The 24,496-nt window shown below is 47.1% G+C and overlaps 1 protein-coding gene across 3 annotated transcripts in view; it reads left to right on the top strand.

Annotated features, from left to right (window-relative positions):
• KLHL18 (kelch like family member 18) overlaps positions 1 to 24,496 on the top strand; it is a 590,797-nt gene that overhangs the window by 140,137 nt on the left and 426,164 nt on the right. For all 3 annotated transcript variants that reach the window (XM_069645788.1, XM_069645787.1, XM_069645786.1), the window contains exon 2: positions 12,434 to 12,564. In XM_069645788.1, coding sequence (XP_069501889.1) covers positions 12,434 to 12,564 — 131 coding nt within the window. The remainder of the gene's footprint in view (positions 1 to 12,433; positions 12,565 to 24,496) is intronic.

Raw genomic sequence — 24,496 nt, 5'->3', positions numbered from 1 at the left:
TATAATAGCCATAGCCAGATTTGTAAATCATAGGATTGCAAAGCAGTCCACAATAGTTGCAAGCAGCAACATATAGGGTACTGTTTGCTACATTGAAGTGATGATTCTAGTCCAGATTTTAGGATTACAAAGTCTTTATTTTTGCCACAAAACTGCACATCTCTTCACCAGTTATTTTCATACGGATACCTTGATCAGTTAACTGGTACTCAGTTTGTTTCAAAGCATTTACAAAGTTTACAGATTAGGGAAGAATAGTGAGATAAAGCGCTTTACCCACGATCAGACAATTTTGATCAGCTGAGGTAGCTGTGATTAAAACGTGTTCCTTCTGGTTCCAAAGTTAACAACTTTGTTGCTTGGCTACTTCATTGACAATTCCAACTGTTCTACAATCTTTTTTAGGTTTAATGTAGCCTATTATGCAAGTTTATTTGTAGTCATTCCGAGCTTTAGTAGATAACGAAACTGGATACAAGGTGCTAAAGTGATGTGCCTATGTTTGCTCAATTTGTGAGGAATCTGGGATTGGAATTCCCATCGCGCTATCTATAAAGCCGAAACTATTGTGCTTAAAATTCAACCTTTAACATGAAAGCTTGAAATGGGTGCTTTGGTGCAGGTTTGTAATGCTTTTCAATGCAGGTTGGCATGAGGATGGATATATGTAGTTTGGCTATGTGTCCCACCCTTTTAATGCCCATTGCTAAGTGAAATCTATAGGATTTGCCTCCCATTTCCACCAACCACGCTGCCTTTTGCACTCTTTGGCTCAATTTCTAATGTGTGGTGAATTTGTCCTCTATTTTTTAGTCCCAAAATGGCGGCCGTCATCTGTTAATGTTATTTACAAGTTATTTGACTTGATTGATGGTTTAAAATATATTTAGTGCAGCATTCAAGTTGTTATACATTTTACAGTATTGTCTATTAAAAATAAACAAGGTACTGTAATAGTTTTGTTTGGCTTTAAAATGTCTGTGACATGTACATCTAGTGACTTGTGATGGATTGGTCTAGTGTTTTTAATGTAAGAAGGACCTGATTGGCTGTGCAGTTAGTGATGTGATTGGATATGCAGTGTGTGTGTGTGTGTGTTCATCGAAGTAAGCCATTTTGTTTATGCTAAGTCATGGCTCAAACCGTTTTTTTTTTTTTTTTGCATTTGTTAATTTTGGTTGGTGACTTTAAGCCGCCGCCACCGACATTACATTTCTTTTTACTAACGTTAGAAATATGTGCGGCAGATTAATGTTGACCCTCTGCCGGCACCAATTTGCAAGGTTAGTCAAACAGATTTAATGTCGGCGATGGTATGGCTTTCCTGAAGCAGCCGACTTTCACTTTGTTGTACTGGTTACAAATGGGTCCCGACGGCACCTATTTGCAATGTTAGTTAAACAAAGTGAAAGTTTGCTCCACTTGAGTAATGCATGGGAATAACCGAATGACGTACCAGCAGGCCGTCTCACTGCTCTTGTGCATACATGTATCTTTTAAATGCGGGTTTGTAATACCTGGCCACTCTTGGTTTTACTGTACGTCATATCTGCCCCTCACCCCTCCCCGCCTTGCACATGCGAGACCGGCCTTTAGGTAAGTGTTGGCATATTGCTCTATGTGAGCAATGCCTAAATTGGGAAGAGGTGCCTTTTGTTATGCCAGTGGCACCCGCCTTTCTGTCTTTTGTTTAGAGGATTGTCTTCCTGAGCTTGACATGCCCAGGTAAGGCTGGCACGGCAATTCGATGAGAAATGTTGCCTGCTTTCAAGATAGAGTTGGCTGTTAAAGGGGTACTTTGATCTTTCCCATTGAGGAATGCCAAAGCGCCTTTAGGCAAGGCGAGAGAAAAGTGCAAAAAAAATCCACTGCATTACACATTGTGTGATAACAGGAAAATGATCTGCAGAATGCCATCATGTATATGTAAATGTGCCTCCTTGCCAGACAGTCACATCTCCTCCAAGATATTGAGCAACCACAGACTCTTTGCCCTGCGTGGGCAACGTCGGGGAGGTGATGCTCATGTATAAGAGCAATGAAGCGTGTGGGGCAGCGACTCAAAGGCCCGTGTTGGGGGAAGCTGAATGGGCAGTGTATTGATGTGCACCGTGAGCCCGGAGCACGGTTTAGTGTGCTGGAAGTCGCTGTCAGTGTTGTGGTTAGCCAGTGCATGCATCCATCTTGTGCACATTATGATGGGGGCAAGCTGTAGGTGTTGGCCTTAACATGTCTCGCTGGAGAGCGGGTCGATTTAAGGCACTTCCATTGGAAGTTGGGGAAGAGCGTTTTGAGGAAAGAAAGCGGGAAATTAGTCAACTTTAACATGAGCTAAATATAGGAATCTCTAAATGTCTGAAGATATTGTGATGGGGTGGGGGAGGGAAGCGGACGTCCAGGTGGCTGGCATTTGATTGCTGCATGTAGACTGCAGAGCAGAGTAACACTCTCTCCCCCCCGCCCCCCTCAGCCCCTCCTGCACCCATTGTAGCTATGATTTGGATCATGGATGTATATTTTTCCCTTTTATAAAGAACTTCAAATTCATTGTACATATCACACGGTGGCAACTGCAATCAGGGGAGCCGACTTCTGGGGGGGGGTGGGAGGCGCACACTGGGCAGAACAGTGGAAACATTGGCTAGCATGTACTGCATATACTAAAGTCAAGTAAGAAGGAGATTTAAGCCTTCGAGTTGCATTCCAGTAGGCCATCACTGCCCCTACTCCACCCCTCTATAATCATCCAGGTTGTAGCAGCCCTCAAAAGGCAGAGCAACACAACTAGGATGGGAGAACGAAATGCAATCCCATCCTGTGAGTGTGTCAAACGTCAGAGCAAAGACTGCGGTTGCCTCCTACCTTGGAGCACAATCTCACTAATTTGGTGCAAATCTCGCAAGTGGGAGCATGGGAATCCCCTGCGTGTGTGTGGGCTGCAGACCCTGGATCACATGCTCACTTCTTCAGTGTGAAACTCTGGCCAAGGCTCTTTGGGAAAGCATTCAGGATGGTCTCGCACCTATAAACGGTGTGATATATTGAGTGGGCACCACACTCCTTGGAGCATAGTATCAACCGTTGCTGGTAACCTCACAACTGAATGTATAGTTTCACTCTTGGTCATCTCAGTGACCCATGTATATTAATGGAGTCAGTCTCCCATCTGGGAAGACAATTATATTTCTGTTAAAACACTCTGAATTGTCACTCCAGTTTTCTCGATCTATAGATCGATACCATATTCATTCAATGTGTGTGCAGGGGTGATAACTTGTGTCTGAGAGAGCTCATTCTTTGATTCACGAGAGATAAAGGGGTAACAACCCCCTGTATGTGGGATCAGGCTCATTTTGCCCCATGGCCCCTCCGGAAGGAGTGAGCAGGTTTTAAGACCCTGCTGATTCTGCTATCCGACAGGCTCTTAGAAACCTCTGGGTAGTACACGCATCTGTACCTCCATTTCTAAAAATCCTTCTGGGTTGGGTGTACCTCTACATCTATTCACCCCTCTTGCCAAGAGGGGAGCACAGATGTACAAATGCACCCAACCCAAAACGATTTTTAGAAATGGAGGGACAGATGCAAAGCAAGAGCCTCTTGCTTTGCATCTGTCCCACAATTTCTAAACATAGTTTTTCCCCGGCGTTTACCCGGGCCGCCAGAGAGAGACACAGTATGGATGGAACAAAGGGCATCCATACTGCGACTCTTCTCTCCGGCTCGCGGGGGGGGGGGTGGGCCCACAGCCCCCCCCCCCGTACTCGGCACCCCTGACTACGTTCACACTCAGAACAGAAGGGTGGATGCACTGACTGTGACAGCTGGGAAGCACAGAATTCAGGAACATGTTCTTTAAAAAACATTAAAGAATCCCTAGCCATTTGCCTCAAACCATGTCTGGCATTCAGGGAGACGAGTGTATTGCAAATGTGGAACAAAACGGTTTTATTTGGAGAACAAAACAAGCATTGGCAATGCCAATAATTTGAGCTTCGGTGCCATTTCTCCCTTACTGCATTCTAATGCAATAGTTGCACTTATAGGTAATTGTATTATCTGCCCATTGATGGTAGGTGGTGCAAAATGGTGTGAGTACCAAAGGCAACCTGAAACAACAAAGCAAGGGCTATTCAGTGCACGCGCCTGACGGCGTCCAGCAGCAGCATGATCCAAGGACTCCTCGAGTAGATTCAGACGCTGACAATTTAAGAGTCATGCAGCATTAACCGTCAGCAGAACTCAATGTACATTACAACAGTAGCGCTACCCACATATATATGATCACAGGCTCTGAAGAAGGGCATGATTGCCCGAAATGCATAGGCCTATAATGTGACATATCTGCCACAAGAAGCAACAATTAATGCTAATTGAAAATAACTATATTTCTGAGGCTTGTGGAATCTGCTTAGATCACATGCTGTGCATAGGCCGACATCTAGTGGAAGCTGCGGAATATTAGTTTGTTTTTTGAAACTCGAAAATGGGCGTCGACACAGGGCGTGGCAGTAATACTATCCCTAGTGTGACCGCCACTGTACCCATGATCCCTCACGCGTCTAGGACCCTCACATTGTTTTTTCCGCCATACTGGTCGGAAGCATTTCGCGGAGTTCCCTGGCCTTAGCCATACTCTTGCAAAATATCGTGTTATTTTCCCATTCTCCACCCAAACACTCGACGCCGGCCTGGAGAAGAAATCGAACGTCGACAGCTGCATGACGGATTTGGGCCGCGGAAGGCCTCTGGCCTCGGCCCTGCAAGTAGGGAGAGTGGGGGATGGACATACTCTACACTCTTTTGGTATATAGGTACATTCTTATATATTCCTACACTTAACAGCGCGCTGCCACAAGGTGCGTATGGAGGGTACCCCTTTCCAATTCTGCCCCAAGTGCAATCGCAAGTACCCTTGGGTTGACAGACACGCCACGTGCAATCTCTGCTTGCTGAGGGACCACCCCGAGGCGAACTGCAGAGCATGTAGTAGGTTTAAACCGAAAACACTTAAGGACCGTTCGATCAAGCGTTGGGCCCACCACGCCAGGCGTCAGGAGGCCATGGCAGCGGAGGGCGCCTTCAGCGATGGCAGCGATGCTGTGCTTTCTGACGGCGAGGGCAACGTGGCGTCAAGAGACAGCCGAGCGCAAGTCCCCGACCTCGGAAGGTCGTCCGGCAGGGCGGCTATGGGGAAGACCCCCGGCGACACAAGAGCTACCCACAGCACTTCCACAAAGCACATGAAGTCCAACCGAGACTCGACGAGCACGTCGAGTTCTCGGAAAGAGGCACATAGAGAACGGTCCGAATCGGTGTCCTCTGGGCGTTCTCGATCTAGATCGCTGCATGACTCCAGGCAATCATCCACTGTTGCCAAGAGTTCCTCTCTCCCCAAGGTAACAGAAGTTCGATCGTCAGAAGACGAAGCCGACTTCCATCCCCAGATCGCACTCAGGAGTTGGCGCCCGCAGACCGCGTAACGGCGGCTCCCGAGTCCCTACCTCCACGTTCTAAAGATAGGGACACTAGCCCCGAACCTCGACGTCAGGCGTCGGAAGGCTCCGAAGGGGCGAAAAGGCAGGGAAAACACTCTTCCGCCCACGGGGAGGGGGGAAAACAACAAAGGAAGCAGTCTCTGCCTCCTTACACACCTCAAATTTCCACTTCACATAAACAGACAGCCGAGCCGCAGAACACTTCCACATTGACACCCAGGGTGCTCAGGAAGAGAGAGACTTCGCTGAGGAGTTAGTAGGAGAAAGGAGACCTGTTGCGCAGGCCATCCCTATCATTAAGTCTATTCAGAGAAGAATAGGCCCTTCACTTATAAATCCCAACCTCACGAGGGCAGTGAACCCAAGGATTGAGAAATTTTTCAGGGCAGCCCTATCAGACCCACTATACATAAGGGGGCATCTGAAGCTGGACTCCCTGGTAGTTACAAACACCCATAAGAGGGTGGGAACACCCTTGTCATCGTCCGAAGCTCCTCCCAACAAGGAGAGCAAGAAACCATATGGGTTGGGCAGGAAGGTAGCCTCCACTTCCGCCTACCAGGCAAGGATTGCCAACTCCACCACCCTGTTGGCCAGTTACAACTGCACCAGTGGGAAGAAGTTGCGGCACTCGTAGACTCCGCCCCAGAAAACTTAGAGCCAGTTGGCACGAGTTTCCGCGGAGGGAAGAGCCGTGTCCGGTTGCATTTTAAAAGCAACCTTTGATGCCGCGGATAACGCAGGCAGATTGATAGCAGAAGGGACTGTTATCAAGAGACACGCTTGATTACGGCAGTCTGGATTCAAGGCTGAAACCCCAGCATCATTGTTAGATAAACTGGTGGAGCCGGATCTGTTTGGTAAGGCGGTCGAGGACACGCTGAAAAATGCCAAGGATGAGTATGAGACACGCAATCCCTAGGCCAACTAACCAATAAACCCCCTAATCAAAGAGGGAATGGCAATTTTCGTCGCCCACGCGGACAAAATTCTCAGAGAGGATCTAACTATTCCCAGGGGCAGGGTACACCATGGAACAATAACAACCAGCAGTCTACCCAGGGTAATGGCAGGGGTACTAAAAGAGGACGTGGTAAAGGTAGAGGCAGTGACACGCCTCCACCAAAACAGTGAGGCTCCGTTCAGGGTCCCTTCTCACGCAACCCCAGTAGGGGGACGCATTTCCAACTTCACCCAAGCTTGGGAAGGGATCACATCAGACAGATGTCAAGCCCCAAAAATTTCGCATGACTACTCTCCAAGAGGTAATTCCCCTCCTAAAAAAGGGGATTACATGGCAACATTGGACATGAAAGATGCCTATTTTCATATTTCCATGTTCCCCGCGCACAGAAAGTACTTGCGCTTCAAGGTGGACAGTCGGCACTACCAGTTCAAGGTACTGCCCCTCGGGATAGCTTTGGCTCCAAGGGTATTCACCAAGGTACTGACTGTGGCGGCAGCACACCTACGCAGGGAGGCAATCCCGGTGTACCCTTACCTGGACTCAATATCAGTCCGGTCGGCAGATAACGGTACGCAAAGCAATGCGTTTGCTGGGCATGATGACGTCATGTATTTACCTGGTCCCACACACGTGCCTGCGCATGCGTCCCATGCAGGAATGGTTGGCGAAACAGTGGTCTCAGGCAAGTGGTCAGTGGGACGATCTAGTGTTCGTTTCGCCAACACTTGTACAAAGCCTTCACTGGTGGACAAGAGAAAATCTGTCCAAGGGGAAACCCTTTTACGATCCCGAGATACAGGCGGTAGTCACAACCGATACATGCCTGGCAGGGTAGGGAGCTCACCATCTCCACCACACAGCTCAGGGCCTCTGGTCTCACTCAGTGGCCAAGAATCACATCAACCTGCTAGAGCTTCTGGCAGTATTCAGAGCGCTTCAAGCGTTCGAGCCCTACCTGCTAAATCTGTCAGTGCAAATCCCGACGAACAGCACTACAGCCATGTTTTTCCTGAACAAGCAAGGAGGGACTCGTTCGCCAAATCTGTCCAAGCTTGCCCAGAAAATTTGGAGATGGGCACTCAGACGGAACATCTTCCTGTCATCTCAAAATGTTCCAGGGGATCTCAATTCTCTAGCGGATGCTCTGAGCAGAGACCCCCTCCCAGAGGAACACGAATGGTGTCTACACAGAGAAGTCGTAGAAGATATCTTCTCTCAGTGGGGTTTCCCCACTATAGACCTATTCGCCACAAGCGAAAACAGACGATGCCCAGGATTTGCATCCAGGTTCCCCCAACCAGACTCCCAGGGGAACGCCCTGTGGATGAACTGGTCAGGAATGTTTGCGTACGCTTTTCCACCAACTCCTCTCATCAGGAAGGTGGTCAACAAGATGAACAGAGAATCGATGACGCTCGTCCTGGTTGCTCCCATACGGGCGAGACAACCGTGGTTCCCAACTTTACGCAGATTAGCGGTGTGCGAACCCATCAAACTTCCGGCCTGGTACAACCTACTGTCCCAGCACCAAGGTCAAACAGTGCATCCTCAACCCAACTCAATGAACCTGGCAGCATGGCTCCTGAGGTCATAGAGTTCGGACATCTCAATTTACCACAGATGTGTATGGACATCCTAAAAGAATCTAGGAAGCCAAACACGAGGCACTGCTACTTTGACAAATGGAAGAGATTTGTTATCTGGTGCCAGAATAAACAAATCAACCCAGTTGATTGCACTCCTTCCACTATTGTTACATACATGCTCCACCTGCTGGATGCAGGACTGGTTTTTAACTTACTGTTTTAACTTACTGAAAGTACACCTGGCAGCTCTGTCGGCATACACCACTTCCCATAACAAGGTGTCGTGGTGGAAAGTACCAGTAGTTAAAGCCTTCATGGAAGGAGTAAAGAGACTTCACCCTCCTATTTCAAACCCACCACCAGGATGGGACCTTAACGTGGTGCTATCTAAACTCATGGGCCCCTCATTCGAGCCCATGCATAAAAGCAGTCTCTTACACCTGACTTATAAGACGGCCTTCTTAGTAGCAATTACATCTATAAGAATGGTCACTGAAATTCATGTCAGTGCAAGATCCCTTCTTTAATGTCCATAAAGATAAACTGGTTTTACGCACACACCCTAGGTTCTCACTTAAGTTTGTTTCTAAATTCCACGTGAACCAGTCCATCGAGCTTCCGGCTTTCTTCCAAGACCCACAGAACTCGGCTGAGGTGAAACTACACACCCTAGATGTGCGTAGGGCGGTCCTCTACTATGTAAACAAGACCAGACCGCTAAGGAAAACAGACCAACTGTTTGTCTCCGTAGCTACAGGCAGAGAGGGGGATCGCGTCTCTAAAGGTGCCATATCTCAGTGGATTATTAACTGTATCCAGCTGTGTTGCTCCCTTTCTGAAAAAACTCTGCCTTTCACACCAAGAGCCCACTCTACAAGAGGCATTGGGGCCACTCTGGCTTTCATTGCAAATGTCCCCCTTGACACCATTTGCAAAGCAGCTTCTTGGAGCTCTATTCACACTTTTACTCAGCACTACTGCATTGACGCCCATTCCAAGAAAGTTCTAAGACATTTATTTGCTCATGACCCTTCTCACATCCCACCTCCTTCTTCAGGTACTGCTCGCTAATCTATGCACAGCGTGTGATCTAAGCAGATTCCACAAGCCTCAGAAGGGGTACATTACTCACCGTAATCGTATTTCTGATGCTTGTATCTGCTTAGATTCACATGCGACCCACCCTTCCTCCCCTCTGAGAGAAGGCGCATGGATGCTAGTAGCCTTACCTTTCTTTCTATCTGCTTGGATCATCTGTACTCGCGTTTCTCCTCATGCTACCTCATGTCAGAAAAAATACAATCTGAGGGTCCTACACACGTGAGGGATCATGGGTACAGTGGACGTCACACTAGGGATAGTATTACTGGCACGCCCTGTTTCGACGCCCATTTTCGATTTTTTTCGAAAAACAAACTAATACTCCGCAGCTTCCACTAGATATCGGCCTATGCACAGCATGTGAATCTAAGCAGATACAAGCATCAGAAATACGATTACGGTGAGTAATGTATCCCTTAAAGAATGTGTAGAAATAATAAAGGTCTTTGAAAAAGATATTCACATTGAAATACCTAGAATTATTTATCTACACCACTTGATTGTGGTTTTAGGCTGTGTAGCCCACACTGCTGGCCTCACGGCTAAGGTCCTTTTCTCTTTGATTACACAGTGCTTTATCACAGAGGCCTGTTTTTCAGTGGGTTTGAACCCCAAATTTAAAAAGCAACAATATCCAACAGAATTAGGCTGTGTTTGAACATTGAAGTAGTGCAACACTCACCTACATCAAATTACCAGAGCAGCTATTATCAGTGCCTGACAAATGCCTAATACTTGTACACAAGTCAAAACTGTTGGCTGTGCCTATGCTTGTTTTTGAAAGCGTGGAGCCACATGGTGGCTGCGCCTTATTAACGGTGAAAAGACTTCATGGGTCATAGCGACAACAAAAATCCTCTAAACCGCCTTTGAAAAAATTGAAAGGAGTGAGACCCAGTCTGAAGTTTGACTACAAGACCAATTCCGCCAATGCGGAACTTAAAACTTTTAACTTGCTACACTCTTCTCGCTGTTCTGAGACAGCAAAGGAATTTTAACGCAACTTCTTGTAAAAATCGCTAATGTGATTTAATCAAGTAAATAAAAAAAATTAAAAATTAAAAAGTTTTATTTAGCCAGTACATGCTGTTCTTTGCCATATTCCGTCTTTTTGGTTTAATAACCTGCTGTGCATCAGTAGTTATTTTCTAGCATTTGTTAATTTATTAAAAAGAGCAGCATGGTGATTTGACCAATTTCGAGTGGCAAAACTGCGATTAGCTTCCAGTTCAAACTGTACACCTTATCCACTAGACTGATTTTCCTCTCCCTCCCATCCTCTTAAGGACTCCGTCCTTGTCTCTCACTTGTTTCCTCTCACTCCTTTCCTCTCTGCTCACTTTATTTTCTCTCCTCTCATGTATCTGTGGCCGAAGGATGTGGTGAAGGGACGTGGACCAGATGTAAGGTGGTGCTGTTTCCATGCAGATAGGAGAATGTGCTTTTGTAGGGTTTACGGAGGATTGCATGTATGGTTTTGTGTAAACTGGCCATTGCGGACTGACCAGAGGGTGTTCTCATTCCAGTTTGGAAAGTGGGGAATTTTGTGTTGGTTGGAGAGGGTGGATGTTGCAATGAGTGGTTTGGTGGTTGAATAGAGTGCAGTGATGTGCACATGAGACTGTTGATTGAGGTTTGGGGTGTGCCAGTAAGGTTGGGGTTGTGTCTGAGGGTGGGGCAGGATTGGATGCTACAGAGCTACGATTTACAAGTAGCCTGACTTGTAATTGTTATTCCCGCATGAGATTGTTATTTGTACTGTACACCACTGCCATTTGTAGGGTCTCAAATCGCTCTTGCGGGACTGGAAGTGTGTGTGTGGATTTGGTTATTTGGGAGGAGAAGGGAACGATTGCAGTGCTTTGTGTTAAGGTTGCAGATTGGAAGCATGCTGAGCTCTACATGTGCGTAGGCTTGCTGGGTGTGAAATGTAGGAGGCATTCAGGGCTTAGTGTACAGAGGGGCGGCATTGTGCTTCTTAGTGTGGCCCTTTGTTGGCCAGGAGCTGAGCATGTCTGTTGTAGTTAGAGGTGCAGGTTTGCAGAGTTTTTGTTTTTAAAGCTGTGTGCAACTGGCTGCTTTGTGTTTTTTGTTTTGAGAAAGGTGGGGTTTAGTCTACATTTTTAGAGTGAACTTGGGAATTCCGTAAAGCTTTCAAAAGATTGACTTTGCTGCTGGTTGTGTTTAGCCCAGGGACCACATCTCTCCATGGTTGCAGACAGATGTTGTATTGAGCTTGGGATATTCTGCAAGACAGGACCAGGTGTTGTCTTAGGGTTTTGGTAGTGCATTGATGTGATGTCTTCTAGTAGTTCTAGTTTCCTGTGTGCTGTACATTTAGTTCTAGGCTGACAGTCGATACCAAGTATTATGCTGTTTGCCACCGAAAGTGAAACTATTGAGTAGTGCAATTTCTGCTGCTTGAGGTCTGTAGGTGTCTGAGAAGCATTAGGATTTTGGATATTTCCTTAATTTTAGGTGGCACTGTAGGCTGCAGATTTCTTTCAACATAATTTTGCTCCTTGACCTTGAAGTGCTCTGTGGGTGATGCTGAAGGACTTGAACGCTAACATTTTATCATTGGTAGTCGGAGTGCTCCGAGAGTCGGTGTTATGTGCCCCTCTCTGTTGAGTCTGAGTAGTAGTCTAGCTGCAGTGTTTTGGATCTGTGAAGATTTTTTGTGAGGTAGTCCGGCATGACTAGATAAATGCGGTTTGTGAAGTCTATTCTTGAAGGAATCCAGGTGGCAATGGCTGCGGGTCGGTTTGTGAAGGAGGAGTAGGGCAGAATCTGTCAGAGTGGAGATGGTAGATGTATTTGTTTTTGCCTGTTGTTGCACATTAATATGCCTAGGTCCTTGATCAAGTTTAAGGACATTTTCCTGTTTCCAGTGGCCATTGTAGAGGTGCTTCAGGTGCGGCGTGAGGTGAAACTTTGACTTTTGTTATGTTGGGTTGAGTTTTAGGTCGTTGACCATCATCCATTCCCCTGAGGCAGTTTCTGAGGGTGGTGCTGGAATTTTTGTCTGCCATTTTGTATATGATTGTCTCATCTGCATATCATCTGCATAGTTGTAACGGGTGAGTCTATAATTTATGATCTTATTCAAAGGGGCAATAAAGATGTTGAAGAGGATTGGGAGAGGCTTGATCCCTGGGGAAAATCCACAGGTTATGGGTTCGAACAGAAGGCGGGGTGTCCAGTTGATTTTATCTCAGAGATATTCTTCAACTAAACCTGCTACATTAAAATGTTCCTTTTGTGTGTTTTCTCTTTTACAGGTCGGAGATCACAAATTCAGCGCCCATCGCATTGTGCTAGCTGCCTCTATTCCCTACTTTCATGCAATGTTTACTACTGACATGGTGGAATGCAAGCAAGATGAGATAGTCATGCAGGGGATGGACCCTGGGTGAGTAGTGTGCATTGTGTATCTATTCTGTCAATGCTTAGACCCACTTCTCTGAGTAAGTGCTCCAGAGGCATGTCATTTCAGCCTTCTGTTTATAAAACAATGTACTTGTCTGGAACTCATGCTCGCTCTTCTGAGAATGTAGATAGATAACGGTTGAATGGTGTGGTGCTGGAGTTTCTCCACCCTGATAAATTTTTCAAGCATGCCATTTCAGTACAGTGTTTTCTAATCAACTTACATATGTCATATTTGGTTAATGGTTGGTTACAGAGCATATGTTCCTGAATTCTACATGTTGCAAGGTTCACCCTTTAGGTCCCTTCAGGTTAAACTTGGAAATATTGAATTTGTTTGCTGATATGCACCAACAGGTTCTCACAGCTCAGGTCCTATGGTATGGTATTGTACATTTATATAGCGCCTATACAAAGGCAAGTGTTTCAAAGCGCTCAAGGAAGGAAGGAGGGAAAGAGGGAAGGAACACAGGGGTCAGAGGGGAACAACAGTCGCTCAGAGCCCTTGAAAATCTGAGGTGATAATGGTCTGCACAGGCAGAGTAAGTGCATGAAATACATTTAACAGTATGGGATATAGCAAATAGGCCTGACAGCGATTCTGCAATTTTACCAGTACAATTAGGGGTGAAGACAGGGGAAAAACAGATGATCTTCAGGTGTGGTGCATAAGGATCGTGCAAGTGCACAGAGGGTCAGAGGGAGGGGAGGATCAAGTTCACCCGGTCGGTTGAGACTGGGGTGAGTGCAGACAGAGCCACAGTCTTGGGTTAATTTCTTAGTGCATTGAGTGTGGGTGGGGTGTATGACCCTGAGGCAAGTGAGAGAGAGAGGACTGGCGGGGGTGCCAGGGACCAGTGAGACTGGGGTACACCAGGCAGCCAGTCAGCATACTGTAAGGAATCGGAGGGAGGGAGTGAGGGAAAGGACAGAGAACTAGGTTAGCAGGGTAGCTGGAGAGAGAGGGAAGAGGAGAAGAGGAAGGTGTTGAGGAGTTTCCGGAATTTCAGGAGACCCGACTCAAGACGTAGGGCGGCAGGGAGGCTATTCCAGAGGGAGGCACCTGCTGAGGATAAGTTATCTCCCACCAAATTTCTGCTTGGAGAACCCGCTCAATCGCAGAAGGTTTGAGGTAGATGAGCGGAGGGCTCGTGAGGGACCGTATTTAAGTAGGCAGCGTTGAAGGTAGGTGGGTCCCAGGCGCCAGAAAGCCTTGTGAACAATGCAAAGGGTCTTGAATTTTGATCCTTGCAGCCACGGGGAGCCAGTGGAGGGATTTCAGCGCCTGAGAGATGCGGTCCCTGGGCTTGAGGCCAAGAATGTCTTTCGGTTTTGTTCTGGATGAGTTGCAGAGGGCGCAGGGAAGAAGGGAGGTTGAGGAAGAGGCTGTTTCAATAGTCCAGCCTGTAGAGAACCAGGGCTCTGGAGACAGTGATCCTCTGGGGGAAAGTGAGAAAGGGTAGAGTACTTCTGAGGAGGTGTAGCTGATAGACTTTTTAGAGATGTCTGAAATGTGAGAGGAGAAGGCGAGTGGAATCAAAGATGGCCCTAAGGTTTCTTGCTTCGCAGGTGGGGGCAGGTGCAAGGCCAAGGGAGGCCGGCCAGAGTGAAGTGGGAAAGCGGGAGCAGGGGTCCCAATGCGAATGATCTCAGTCTTAGTGGCGTTGATGCAGGGGTCATTTGCAGCACACCATGACTGAATAGCAGACATTCGGATTTGAGCGAGGAGGCGCAGAGAGGGTAGCCTTAAAGATAGTTGCACGTCATCCACATAGAACTGGAAGTTAGAGGTGAAGGTGGCAATCACCCGTGCCAGAGCAGCCATATAGATGTTGATGTTGAATAGGTTAGATCCCTGGGGAACTGAGAGAGTGATGGTCTAGTGAAAGACTCAAATTTCCACCTGGGATGGGCGGTCTGAGAGGAAGGAGGTTAACCACGCCAGAGCCTGACCTGTGTTTCCCAGGGTGTCACAGAGACAATTATGCGGCAAAGCAGAGATATGTTCCCTTTGTCATCCTCGCATAACTAGGGTACAAAACCCAACCACAGCCCTCAGTCAGTGGAGTTTTAGCACTTGGACCTAGACCTGAAAATGTTTCAGCTTGTCCATTCTGCATCCTTGGCAGAAAGTTTTCCAGAAGTTCCATCTTCCCAAAGAAAGACTGGGTGTGTACCTGGCATACTTCCAGATATCCCTTCTCCAATTCATTTTATATTCGTCCTCAACCGGTAAACCTATCCATCCTAGAGAGACCAGAGAGAAAGAATGTGGGAGAAAAGGGAGAGCGTTTTATGCCTTGAACTTTCTTTTCTTATTCTCCCTACAACAAACGCTTTTAGACACCACTAAGTGCTATTAAAGAAACTGAGGGGTCCAACATGTGAGGGGGGGCAACTTTGTGAAGATTTTTCAAAAGTTGGCATGGAACATGGAAAGTGTTGAAAGCGTTTGGTGGCGTTTGCCTGGGGTTGGGGTGGAGGCCCCCATAGCCTGCCACAGAGTTTGCCTTCTGCGACCTGTGGATGTGTGCTCCCCCCCACCCCTGCCCTGTACATTTGCCTCCTCATGCTCTCTGCTGCTTGGTGAAGACGCCACGATTTTGCTGTTTTTAACTGCTCTCCACATTGTAGCTAGACGCGAGTAAAACCAAGTGCTACCGCAGCCTTTTTGTACCTTCTGCACAGTCTCTGTGTATATTTGTCATGGATTGAGCAATGCAGCGTCTGCAAGTGGGAGGGCTTGGCTGTGATATTGATTTTACTTGGTGAGCGCCTACAGCTTATTCGTTACTCTGCCCCCCTTCGGCCCTCATCTGGACAGACTAATTGGAGTGTCAAGTGACGATATACGAAGAATCCATTATAATATTTTGTTTGCTCATGGTACTGCTGAAAAAACAGTCCCTGCAGCGAAATAAAAACCACTGGGAAAAGCACAGAGTCCTGCCAAATCCCTAGACTGGGCTAATTGCATGCCTCGTTCCAATAGAGGAAAACTGACAGGATTTCTACAAAGAAACAAAAAAATGATTGCTCTTATTGCACATCCCGCACGTGTCCCCGACATACATGTCCCTGATACCATCCCTGAGCATTCTACTCCGGGGATGTCTTGGGCAACTCGGAAAATAGCTTTTTGCACAGCTCCACCTCGATGGACAGTAATGACGCCTTACTTAATGTAAGCATGTAAAAAAACTCTATGGGTCCGGACATAGGCTGTAACACAAGTGTGAACACACAAGCTGCTAATCTCTCAGCAAGCCCTGACCTTGAAACACTAGTATCCGCTTCTGAGAGTTCATTTGAGGACCGTGGTGAAGAGGCAGCACTGGTTTCTGTTGAACCCTTTGATACTATTGATATTGAGAGTGCCCTATCATCTGTTCATGCTATCCTTGCCAAAATTGAGGCTTTGCTTATGCTTTGCTCCAATATTGCGACTGAGCAACTTGAGCAAAAAGCCATTCTAGCAATGATTGTGGATGTCATTTTGGACAGCAGCCAACATTGCAAAGCACCAAAAGCTGCCATGGGGAGATCCAGCACACAAACTACTGAACCCAAGGGCCTACCTCAGACCTACAAATCTATACTTATTACAGATGAAGATATCTCAGTGAATTGCAACCTATCAGAAGGTTCTTTGAATATTGCTGCGGCCATGGAAGATGCCATCGAGGCATTATGCAATGAACTGTCCATGATTGATAAGCGGGTGGCTTCTTCCAACAGTTTAGTCACCAATTCTGCTTGACACAAGATGTCCTCGCCTTCTTTACGTTATACATGTGTGGTAAAAAAATCAGGGTGATGGTACCTCAAGACAAGTGCTACTACAGGGCCCGATGGATAAATGGGCCCGCCCCTTCCAGGATATGCCATCTACTTTACCACCTCCACAACCTGCATCTGTTCTTAGCTGTACTAATGTCATGATCTATGTACTGACCAACATCAGGGGCACTTATCAAATAACTACTGCTGTTTCTTCTGGTGCATTAAACATCACTTCAGCTCCTGGTGCCACCCGTCCCATCTCCCTTCATGCCAACATTATATTAATGATTTGGTGATTTTGTTAACTGTGATCTCCTATCTGAATGGTTGTCTAGACAAAGTTTGCATGTTTCTCACGTTATGTCTCTGCTGATTTGCTGAATTTGGAATACCTGCCTCTTCGTTCAACCATGTTAACAACTTTGACATTGTCATCCATCAGGCTAAAAAAGCTCACTGTAAGCAATGTGCTACTATTAAGAGAACCAACACACATACTGTGCATGAGAAAAAGGCCCTGCTCGCCCATCACTCCACAAAGTATAAGAATTGGCTTGTCAATCAGAAGTTCTCTATGATTAGTGCTGATTGAACGTTTATCCTTGGATTACTAACGAGTAATGACAATAGAAAGTTTTAGGCTATGGCTAGAACATTCATCAATGGTGAAATGTAGCCCAATTTACAGGGGTACCCCTTAATTATACGGGTACCCCTAATCACGCTTACACCAGAGTAAATGCACCCCTATAGGGAATTAAGACCAAGAGTCTTATCTTGCAAGGATAACAAGTTTAATCTGTACAGAAATGAGGATGGAGCAAAGAACTCTGCTCACTGAACGGTATATCCTGTCCTTTAACCGCTCCAAGCTCCTGCAGACTGAGGCCAGAGCTTATTTGCTTCTTGACGATACTGGCATGGCTTCATCAAAAATGGTCCTTCATCCCTACAAGGAATGCTGCAGTCTTCCTTCCTTCATGGCCGGGTTGCCGTTTAGGACATACTACTTAACATACTGCTAGCCTATGCAATAATACACTGTAGCTCCTCTTTATCATCATTTTGCTACTCATGGACATTTACATATAAAAACATTTTCCAGTCATGCTGTCCATGCTTCACTCCTTTAAACCCTTAATTACCGTAACTCTGCATGTCGTGCATTGAACATGTTAAAATCCCCATTTAGCAATTTAGCATACATGGGCTTTTGACAGACAGCTGCTCAGCCACTTTGTGTGCTCTGCTAGAGCTTAGCCTCAGTGACACAGCACTGCATGCTCTGCGATCCATTTTTAGCGCAGGCCACATTTCTTTTGGCACAGAGCCTGCTGCTCTTTATCGTGCTGTGAGAGAAATGAAATAGAATTATTTTACAAACTTATTCAGCTAATAGTTATTTGACCCTTTTATTTAATTAACTGCATTCTATTTAGTGCCCCTCCTCCCCCTCCACTCTTGTAGTGCTTAGAGTAAAAAAAGTCTTGCTTAATTCTAAAGCGTTTGGGAATGAAGGAAGGCGCTAGCTCCTTCCCAAAATTCCCTCCCTTTCTTTACTTCTACAGTAAACAAACTCATCCCCACCTGACATATCTACAACTCCGGAAATATTAATTTGAGTTTCACTGTTGTATGGCAAGGTGTTTTAAATCCCCCAATTGATACCATCATCTTTGCACTATTAGGGAATATATTAATACAACATTGGAGACCCAACTGCCACATGCAGAAGAGGACCAAGAAGAATGAGGCCTCAATCAAAGGCAAGCAATAGCCAATCAGTGTTCTGAACTCCACGTTCTTTCTTCATTTGAACACCTAGATTGTGCACCGCCTCGATGACTTGGGATAGTGACAGTTTTTCAGCATCCTCCGGGGGTATAAAAGTGCAGCCGCTGCTTGTACCCCAGGAGCCAAAAAAGGAGAGTGTCTGCTCAGCTAAAAAGTTGATGCACACTGCTCAGAGGAATACCAGAGGAGTAAGTCTTTTGAGACAGTTTGATTGCTTCTTTCTTTTCTGCTGTTGAAATCTTCCTTTTTCTGGCAGCATAGTAAATTCTTGTGTGATCTACAAACTTCTTTCTACTTCTTTAGGTGCTGGGGTGGCTGTTGGCACCTTGAGAGGCATTTCTTCTCCCTTAAGGTGTTCTTCCAGGATTACTAGTAGTACTGAGTACAGGGTGGCCAGTGAACGCTTGCCTCTCCATGAGGGTGGGAGGTGCAAATAGGCTTGTTGGTCACACACCAGGTAGTAACCCATCACTGCTGCCGTACCTTTCGTCATATCGGGGATCACAAGAGTGTGGTTGCGCTGTGTGTTTGTGCCAACAGGAACTGTTCCTTCATTGAGTCTATGGCTCCATGTATTCGCACTGGGTTCTTCATTGTTGCAATCCATGTCAGCCTTGTCATGTGTTGGGACGTTGCTGTGGCGCCTTGCCATTTGTTGTTGCCATTTGAGTAACCTCCCAAAGAAAAATATGGTAGACAGAGAGACAGACAGAGACAGACAGAGAGACAGACAGAGAGACAGACAGAGAGACAGAGAGACAGACAGAGAGACAGACAGAGAGACAGACAGAGAGACAGACAGAGAGACAGACAGAGAGACAGACAGAGAGACAGACAGAGAGACAGACAGAGAGACAGACAGAGAGACAGACAGAGAGACAGACAGACAGAGAGACAGACAGACAGAGAGACAGACAGACAGAGAGACAGACAGACAGAGAGACAGACAGACAGAGAGACAGACAGACAGAGAGACAGACAGACAGAGAGACAGACAGACAGAGAGACAGACAGACAGAGAGACAGACAGACAGAGAGACAGACAGACAGAGAGACAGACAGACAGAGAGACAGACAGACAGAGAGACAGACAGACAGAGAGACAGACAGACAGAGAGACAGACAGACAGAGAGACAGACAGACAGAGAGACAGACAGACAGAGAGACAGACAGACAGAGAGACAGACAGACAGAGAGACAGACAGACAGAGAGACAGACAGACAGAGAGACAGACAGAGAGACAGACAGAGAGACAGACAGACGCACAGACAGACCATCTAGTGATGGGGACAATGGGTCACTTGACTGACTTATGTCCCTTTTGGGACCCATACACACAGGGGCCCTGGCTGGACTCAATCCTGGCGGCTTTGGCGCCATGCTCATATAGAGATGTGAGCAGGAACACTATTTCAGTGCTGTAGTGCTTTTACTTTTTATTTTCCCAGTACATTTTTATTGAAAGTTTCACATGTAACACCCAACAGGAATCACAACCTTTAAACCCCCCCTGCTCCCCCTCCTCCCCAGATCCAAGAGAACAAGTGGAAGCTCTTACGCCTCATTGAACTGAAACAGATATTAAACCTTGGTGTGCCTCTGTTAGTCCGATGAGACAATAAAGCTAAGATATAGGTGGTGTACCAAGGAGTTAGTGCGCGGCCCTCCTCAAGGCCTTATAGGTCCGAATCGTCCTGGGGGCGAATTAAACCCACTAGTTCCATAGCCTTGGGACACCAGGCCCGGCGTGCTCCCTCCTTCAAGTATGACAGCAAGCTAGACCAGTCTGACATGAACTTCATGTGGAGACCCTGAATCGTATAAGTAAGCCATTCCAGGGCCGACAAGGACCACAGCTTCGCCACCCATTCGTGTTCTAGAGGCGGGTCTTTCGATTTCCATTTCCGGGCTATTACCGAGGCCGCCGCTAGCATCATTATCACATAGAGCTTGCGGTCCGCTTTGTTAGATAGAGATGAGAGCGTGCCATTAAGACCCAATAATTCCCTCCCTCTATTAACGGCCATCTCTACATCGAATACTCGGGAGATGGCCTGCTGGACTAGCGACCAAAAGGGATCCATTTTTGGACACTCCCACCATATATGGGCCCAGGACCCTCTTGCCCCACATTCCCTCCAACAAAGCTCAGTTACCGCACGGGACATCTTATTTAGCCTACTCGGGGTCAGATGCCACCTTAGCATCAGCTTCTGTCATGATTTCCCAACAAGTTCCCCGATTAAACCCATGTTTCCGTAGATTATTATTGCTCTGTCATTTGAGAAGAAGTTATTATTCCCATTCAGATCCATATAGTTAGTCATGGAAAATCGGGATTCCAAAATGGCCTCCTAGTGGTGTAACCAGGAACTAATTTGTAGGTCTAGTCTTTTGCGATCTCTGTTATATGTACTCAATTTCTGAGGAGACTCGCGCTTCGCTTTGCTGACTGCCTTGCAGTACGGACGCTCACCGCGGTCTCCGTAGAATTCCAGTCAGTTTGCCCGCCCTTCATATTTCCAGTCAGAATATCTTCGTCCTGTCCCATAGTCTCCTTCTCTGCTCACAGTCAGTAGTTTCTTATTATTTTGATGTCACCTAGTTTTCTGCGTCCTCAGTTCCAGTCCGAAGTTTTCCTGTCAAGAGTTTCGTGAGGAATACTTCTTAAACACACGCAAGTACCAGTTTTTAGGTTTCCCGTGGGTTACCAGTGCCCAGTTGTTTTTGTTGCGAGTGTTTTTGGCAACGGATTAGTCACTGTGCATTTTCGCATTTTTGGTTTATTCTATACATACTTGTTCCGTGTGCCAATGTTTAAAACTCTTTTGTTTGTGCCAGGTTGTTGTCACACTGCCCAAAAAAGGGTTTGCCAAGTTGTGTAGCTGTGTAGCTAGTTCAACATTCATTTTGCAAGAAGGGTTTCCATATCATTCCGCATTACACTCTCCTGATAGTGGTTTTAGTCAGTTCCCGATAGGACAGCGCTACACCCCTCATCCGGAACAGAGTGTCATCCATATTTACACTATTGCCCTCCAGTTTGATAGTACTAAAGCCTTCTATCAGCTACACTATGTATGACTAAATTAGGCATATCTCTCCTTGTCACCAGTCTCCTATTTTCCGTTATATAAGAATACAATTGACACCTAGACTACACCGTTTTCTTCAGGACATGCGCCCCTGTATGAAATCAGGATGGAGACCTCACTAAAAAAGAACCTTAGGTGAGTTTTCCCTGATGTTAGTTATCGTTCTATTTTCAGTACTGGAGAGTTTTCTCAGAATAGGGTAGAAACATTATTAAGGAGGGTTGTTATCTTGTCATCCTTTCTACAGGGATTGTGATTTTACTGAAGCTCCAGGGAGTTCTTCTGGTGTTCCCGCAGATTGACAGGTGAGCGTTACAGCTTCAGCCACATCTCCCGAAGCTGAAGGGATCTCGTAAGCTTAGGAATCTGCGACCAGAGCTGCTCCTCTGACTCCTCCATCCCGCTCCCATTTGAGCATGTACCTCTTAGACCTCAGGGGTTCATTTTGCTTTATAAGTTTGTATATCGACGAGACCATCCCTCTATCACCCGGGTCAGTGTCCAGGTACTTTTCAAAATGAGTAAGCGGTCTAGTACCCGCTTGGATGATCGCTGGATGAGAGACCCAATGCCGAATTTGGAGATATGAATACCTCTGCAGCTCCCCTATGCCGAAATCTATCTTGCACCGCTCAAATTGTTTCACCTTCCCCCCCACCACCATATCTCGAAGCATGCGGCACCCCCCTTGAAACAAAGTGTCAAATGAAGGATCACCTGCGGCTGCAGGAGTAAATTGCGGATTGCCATGTATAGGCGTGTATGGGGAGGGGAAAGTGGTGATGTGAGCCCTTCTAACAGCTTCGTCCCAGGTGTCCCCTGTGGTGGACGTGATATCGCTGCAGTACATTCTAGCCGGTCTGTCATGTCTCGGCATCCAGAGAACCCCTTCCAGATCCCCTCCGACCATCGCCCTATCCATGGCCCTCCACACCTTCCCTCTATCATCCCTCTGCCAATCTCTTGTTACCCTGAGCTGGGCTGCCAAGTAATATACCCTAAAGTCCGACTCCCCAACTCATTATCTTGATCTTTAAGCCTGCTACCTGGCCGAACCCATCTAGTTCTCTCACCACTGCCTGCAAAGAAGTGATCGGGTGGGACAGTGTGAAGATCATGTCATCTGCGAAGGCTGCGATCTTATGGATCTGACCCCCAAACGGGATTCCCTCGATATCTGTAGTCAATTTCACTGTTTGTAAAAACGGCTCCAGGTGGAGAGTGTAAAGAAGCGGGGACAACGGCACCCCTGCTTAGTCCCCCTCTCTATTCGTACCTGTGGAGAGATTTGGCCATTTACTGCTAACCGTATCGCGTGATTGTAACAATTTGCCTTCACACGCCTCAGGAAACCCGTGCCAAAACCCATTTGACCCATGGCCTCAAACAAAAAGCCCCACTCCATGTGATCGAAGGCCTTCTCGACATCAATTGCCAGAAGCAAGGCTGGTAGCTCCTTTTTCTGGGCCTTTTCCACTAAGTGAGCCAATCGCTGCACGTTGTCAGAGGTTTGCCTGCCCTTTATAAAGCCCGCCTGGTCCCAGTGTATCAGTGTGGGGAGGACCCCCTCAAGACGATTGGCTAAAATCTTGGTGTGGATTTTTGCATCAACATTAAATCAATGCAATGGGGCGGTAAGATGCGCAGTTGATCGGATCTTTACCCTTTATATGAAGGAATATGACTTTAGCCTCATTCATGGACACGGGGACGAGCCCTGTGGAGCCTATCGAGTTAAACAATTTAGTAAGGATGGGGATCAGGACCTCTTTGTGTGTTTTGTAAAATTCAGACATGAACCCATCAGGACCAGGGGCCTTGTTGGAGGGCATGCTATTAATCACTCTACGGACTTTGTCCATGGTGATCTCAGCCTCCAGCGCCTCGATATCCGCCTGTGGCATCTGACGGCACCCCGCCCATCTGAGGTATATCTCCTGCTCCGAACGCGATGGGGCATCCGACCTGTAGAGGGCCGTGTAATAATTACAGAATTCCCGCTCTGTCAGTGTTCCTAGTAAGGAGGGTGCCTCCCTCGCCCCTAATTTTAAGGATTGTTGAATCCCCTGACTCCTTCCGAAGCTTTCTAGCTAGCAAACGGTCGGCCTTGTTGCCCTTGATCTAGAACTTTTGACGCAGCTTGAGGAGAGTGCGTTCTGCAGCTCTGGTCTGAATGAGGTTAAGCTGACCCCTCACAGCTCTAAATTCCCTTTCGACAGCAGTCGATGGCCTCCCCCCCCCCCCCATACGAGACATCACTTCTTTCAGTCTTTGTTCAAGCTGCTGCTCCTCCAGACGCAGCTCCCGTTCCCTTCTTGCTTTTATGGCTATGATCCTACCCCTGACTGTGGCCTTAAGGGCGTCCCACCAGGTTCGGGGGTTTGTATCCTCCCACCGATTGTGGCCTGTGTACTCTACCACCTGCTCCTCAACCTCCCGAACCAGAACAGGATCCCTGAACAGCGAGACTGGATGCCTCCATTTCTAGATGCCCACTGGGCTTTTCGGAGTGGAGATCTTAAAAATAAGGGGGGCATGATCCCCCAAGGGCAATCGCCCCGATCTCTAGCGCAAGAGCTCTTCCCAACAGTGGTTTAGAAACCCAGGCATAGTCTATCCTTGAATGTGACCTATGGGCATGGGAGTAAAAGGTGAAGCCTACAGCATCCCCATAGAGTTCCCGCCAGACATCGACCAGGGCCAAATCCCGCAATTTCCGCACCAGGTCTCCCGAAGGGCCCACCTGTGGATCCCAGGAGACAGAGCTCCTATCCCTCAGAGGATCCCACGCTAAGTTAAAGTCTCCCATCAGGAGAATATTAGCCCTGGCAAATTTCTTTAGGCGGGCCAGGATATTTTGTATAAAGGCATCTTGGGCCTGGTTGGGAGCATAGTGTCGCAATCGTGAAAGTGTCCACCTTCCCTTTCAGAATCCGGGCTAGATATCTACCGCAATTGTCTTTTTGCATAGCGCTGACTGTGAAATCGAGTCCGTCTCTCAGGGCTATTAATACCCATCCCTTCTTGTGTGGTTGAGTGGCCTGGAACAACCGGGAATAGCCCCTAAATGTAATCCTATGGGTTTCCCTAGTACGGACGTGGGTCTCCTGAAGGGCCACTACCTGTGGTTGTTAACGCTTGAGAAACCTCTCCACCCTCAGCCTTTTAACCTGGGAGTTAAGGCCGTTCACATTTAGTGAAAGGCACTTTAAGTAGTCGGCACTAGCCATAACTCACAATT

This window comes from Ambystoma mexicanum, chromosome 2p (genome assembly GCF_040938575.1).
Source record: "Ambystoma mexicanum isolate Mex_15411 chromosome 2p, UKY_AmexF1_1, whole genome shotgun sequence".
Taxonomy (NCBI): domain Eukaryota; kingdom Metazoa; phylum Chordata; class Amphibia; order Caudata; family Ambystomatidae; genus Ambystoma; species Ambystoma mexicanum.
The sequence above is the reverse complement of the archived record's forward strand: the minus strand, read 5'-3'. Positions and strand labels throughout refer to the sequence as shown.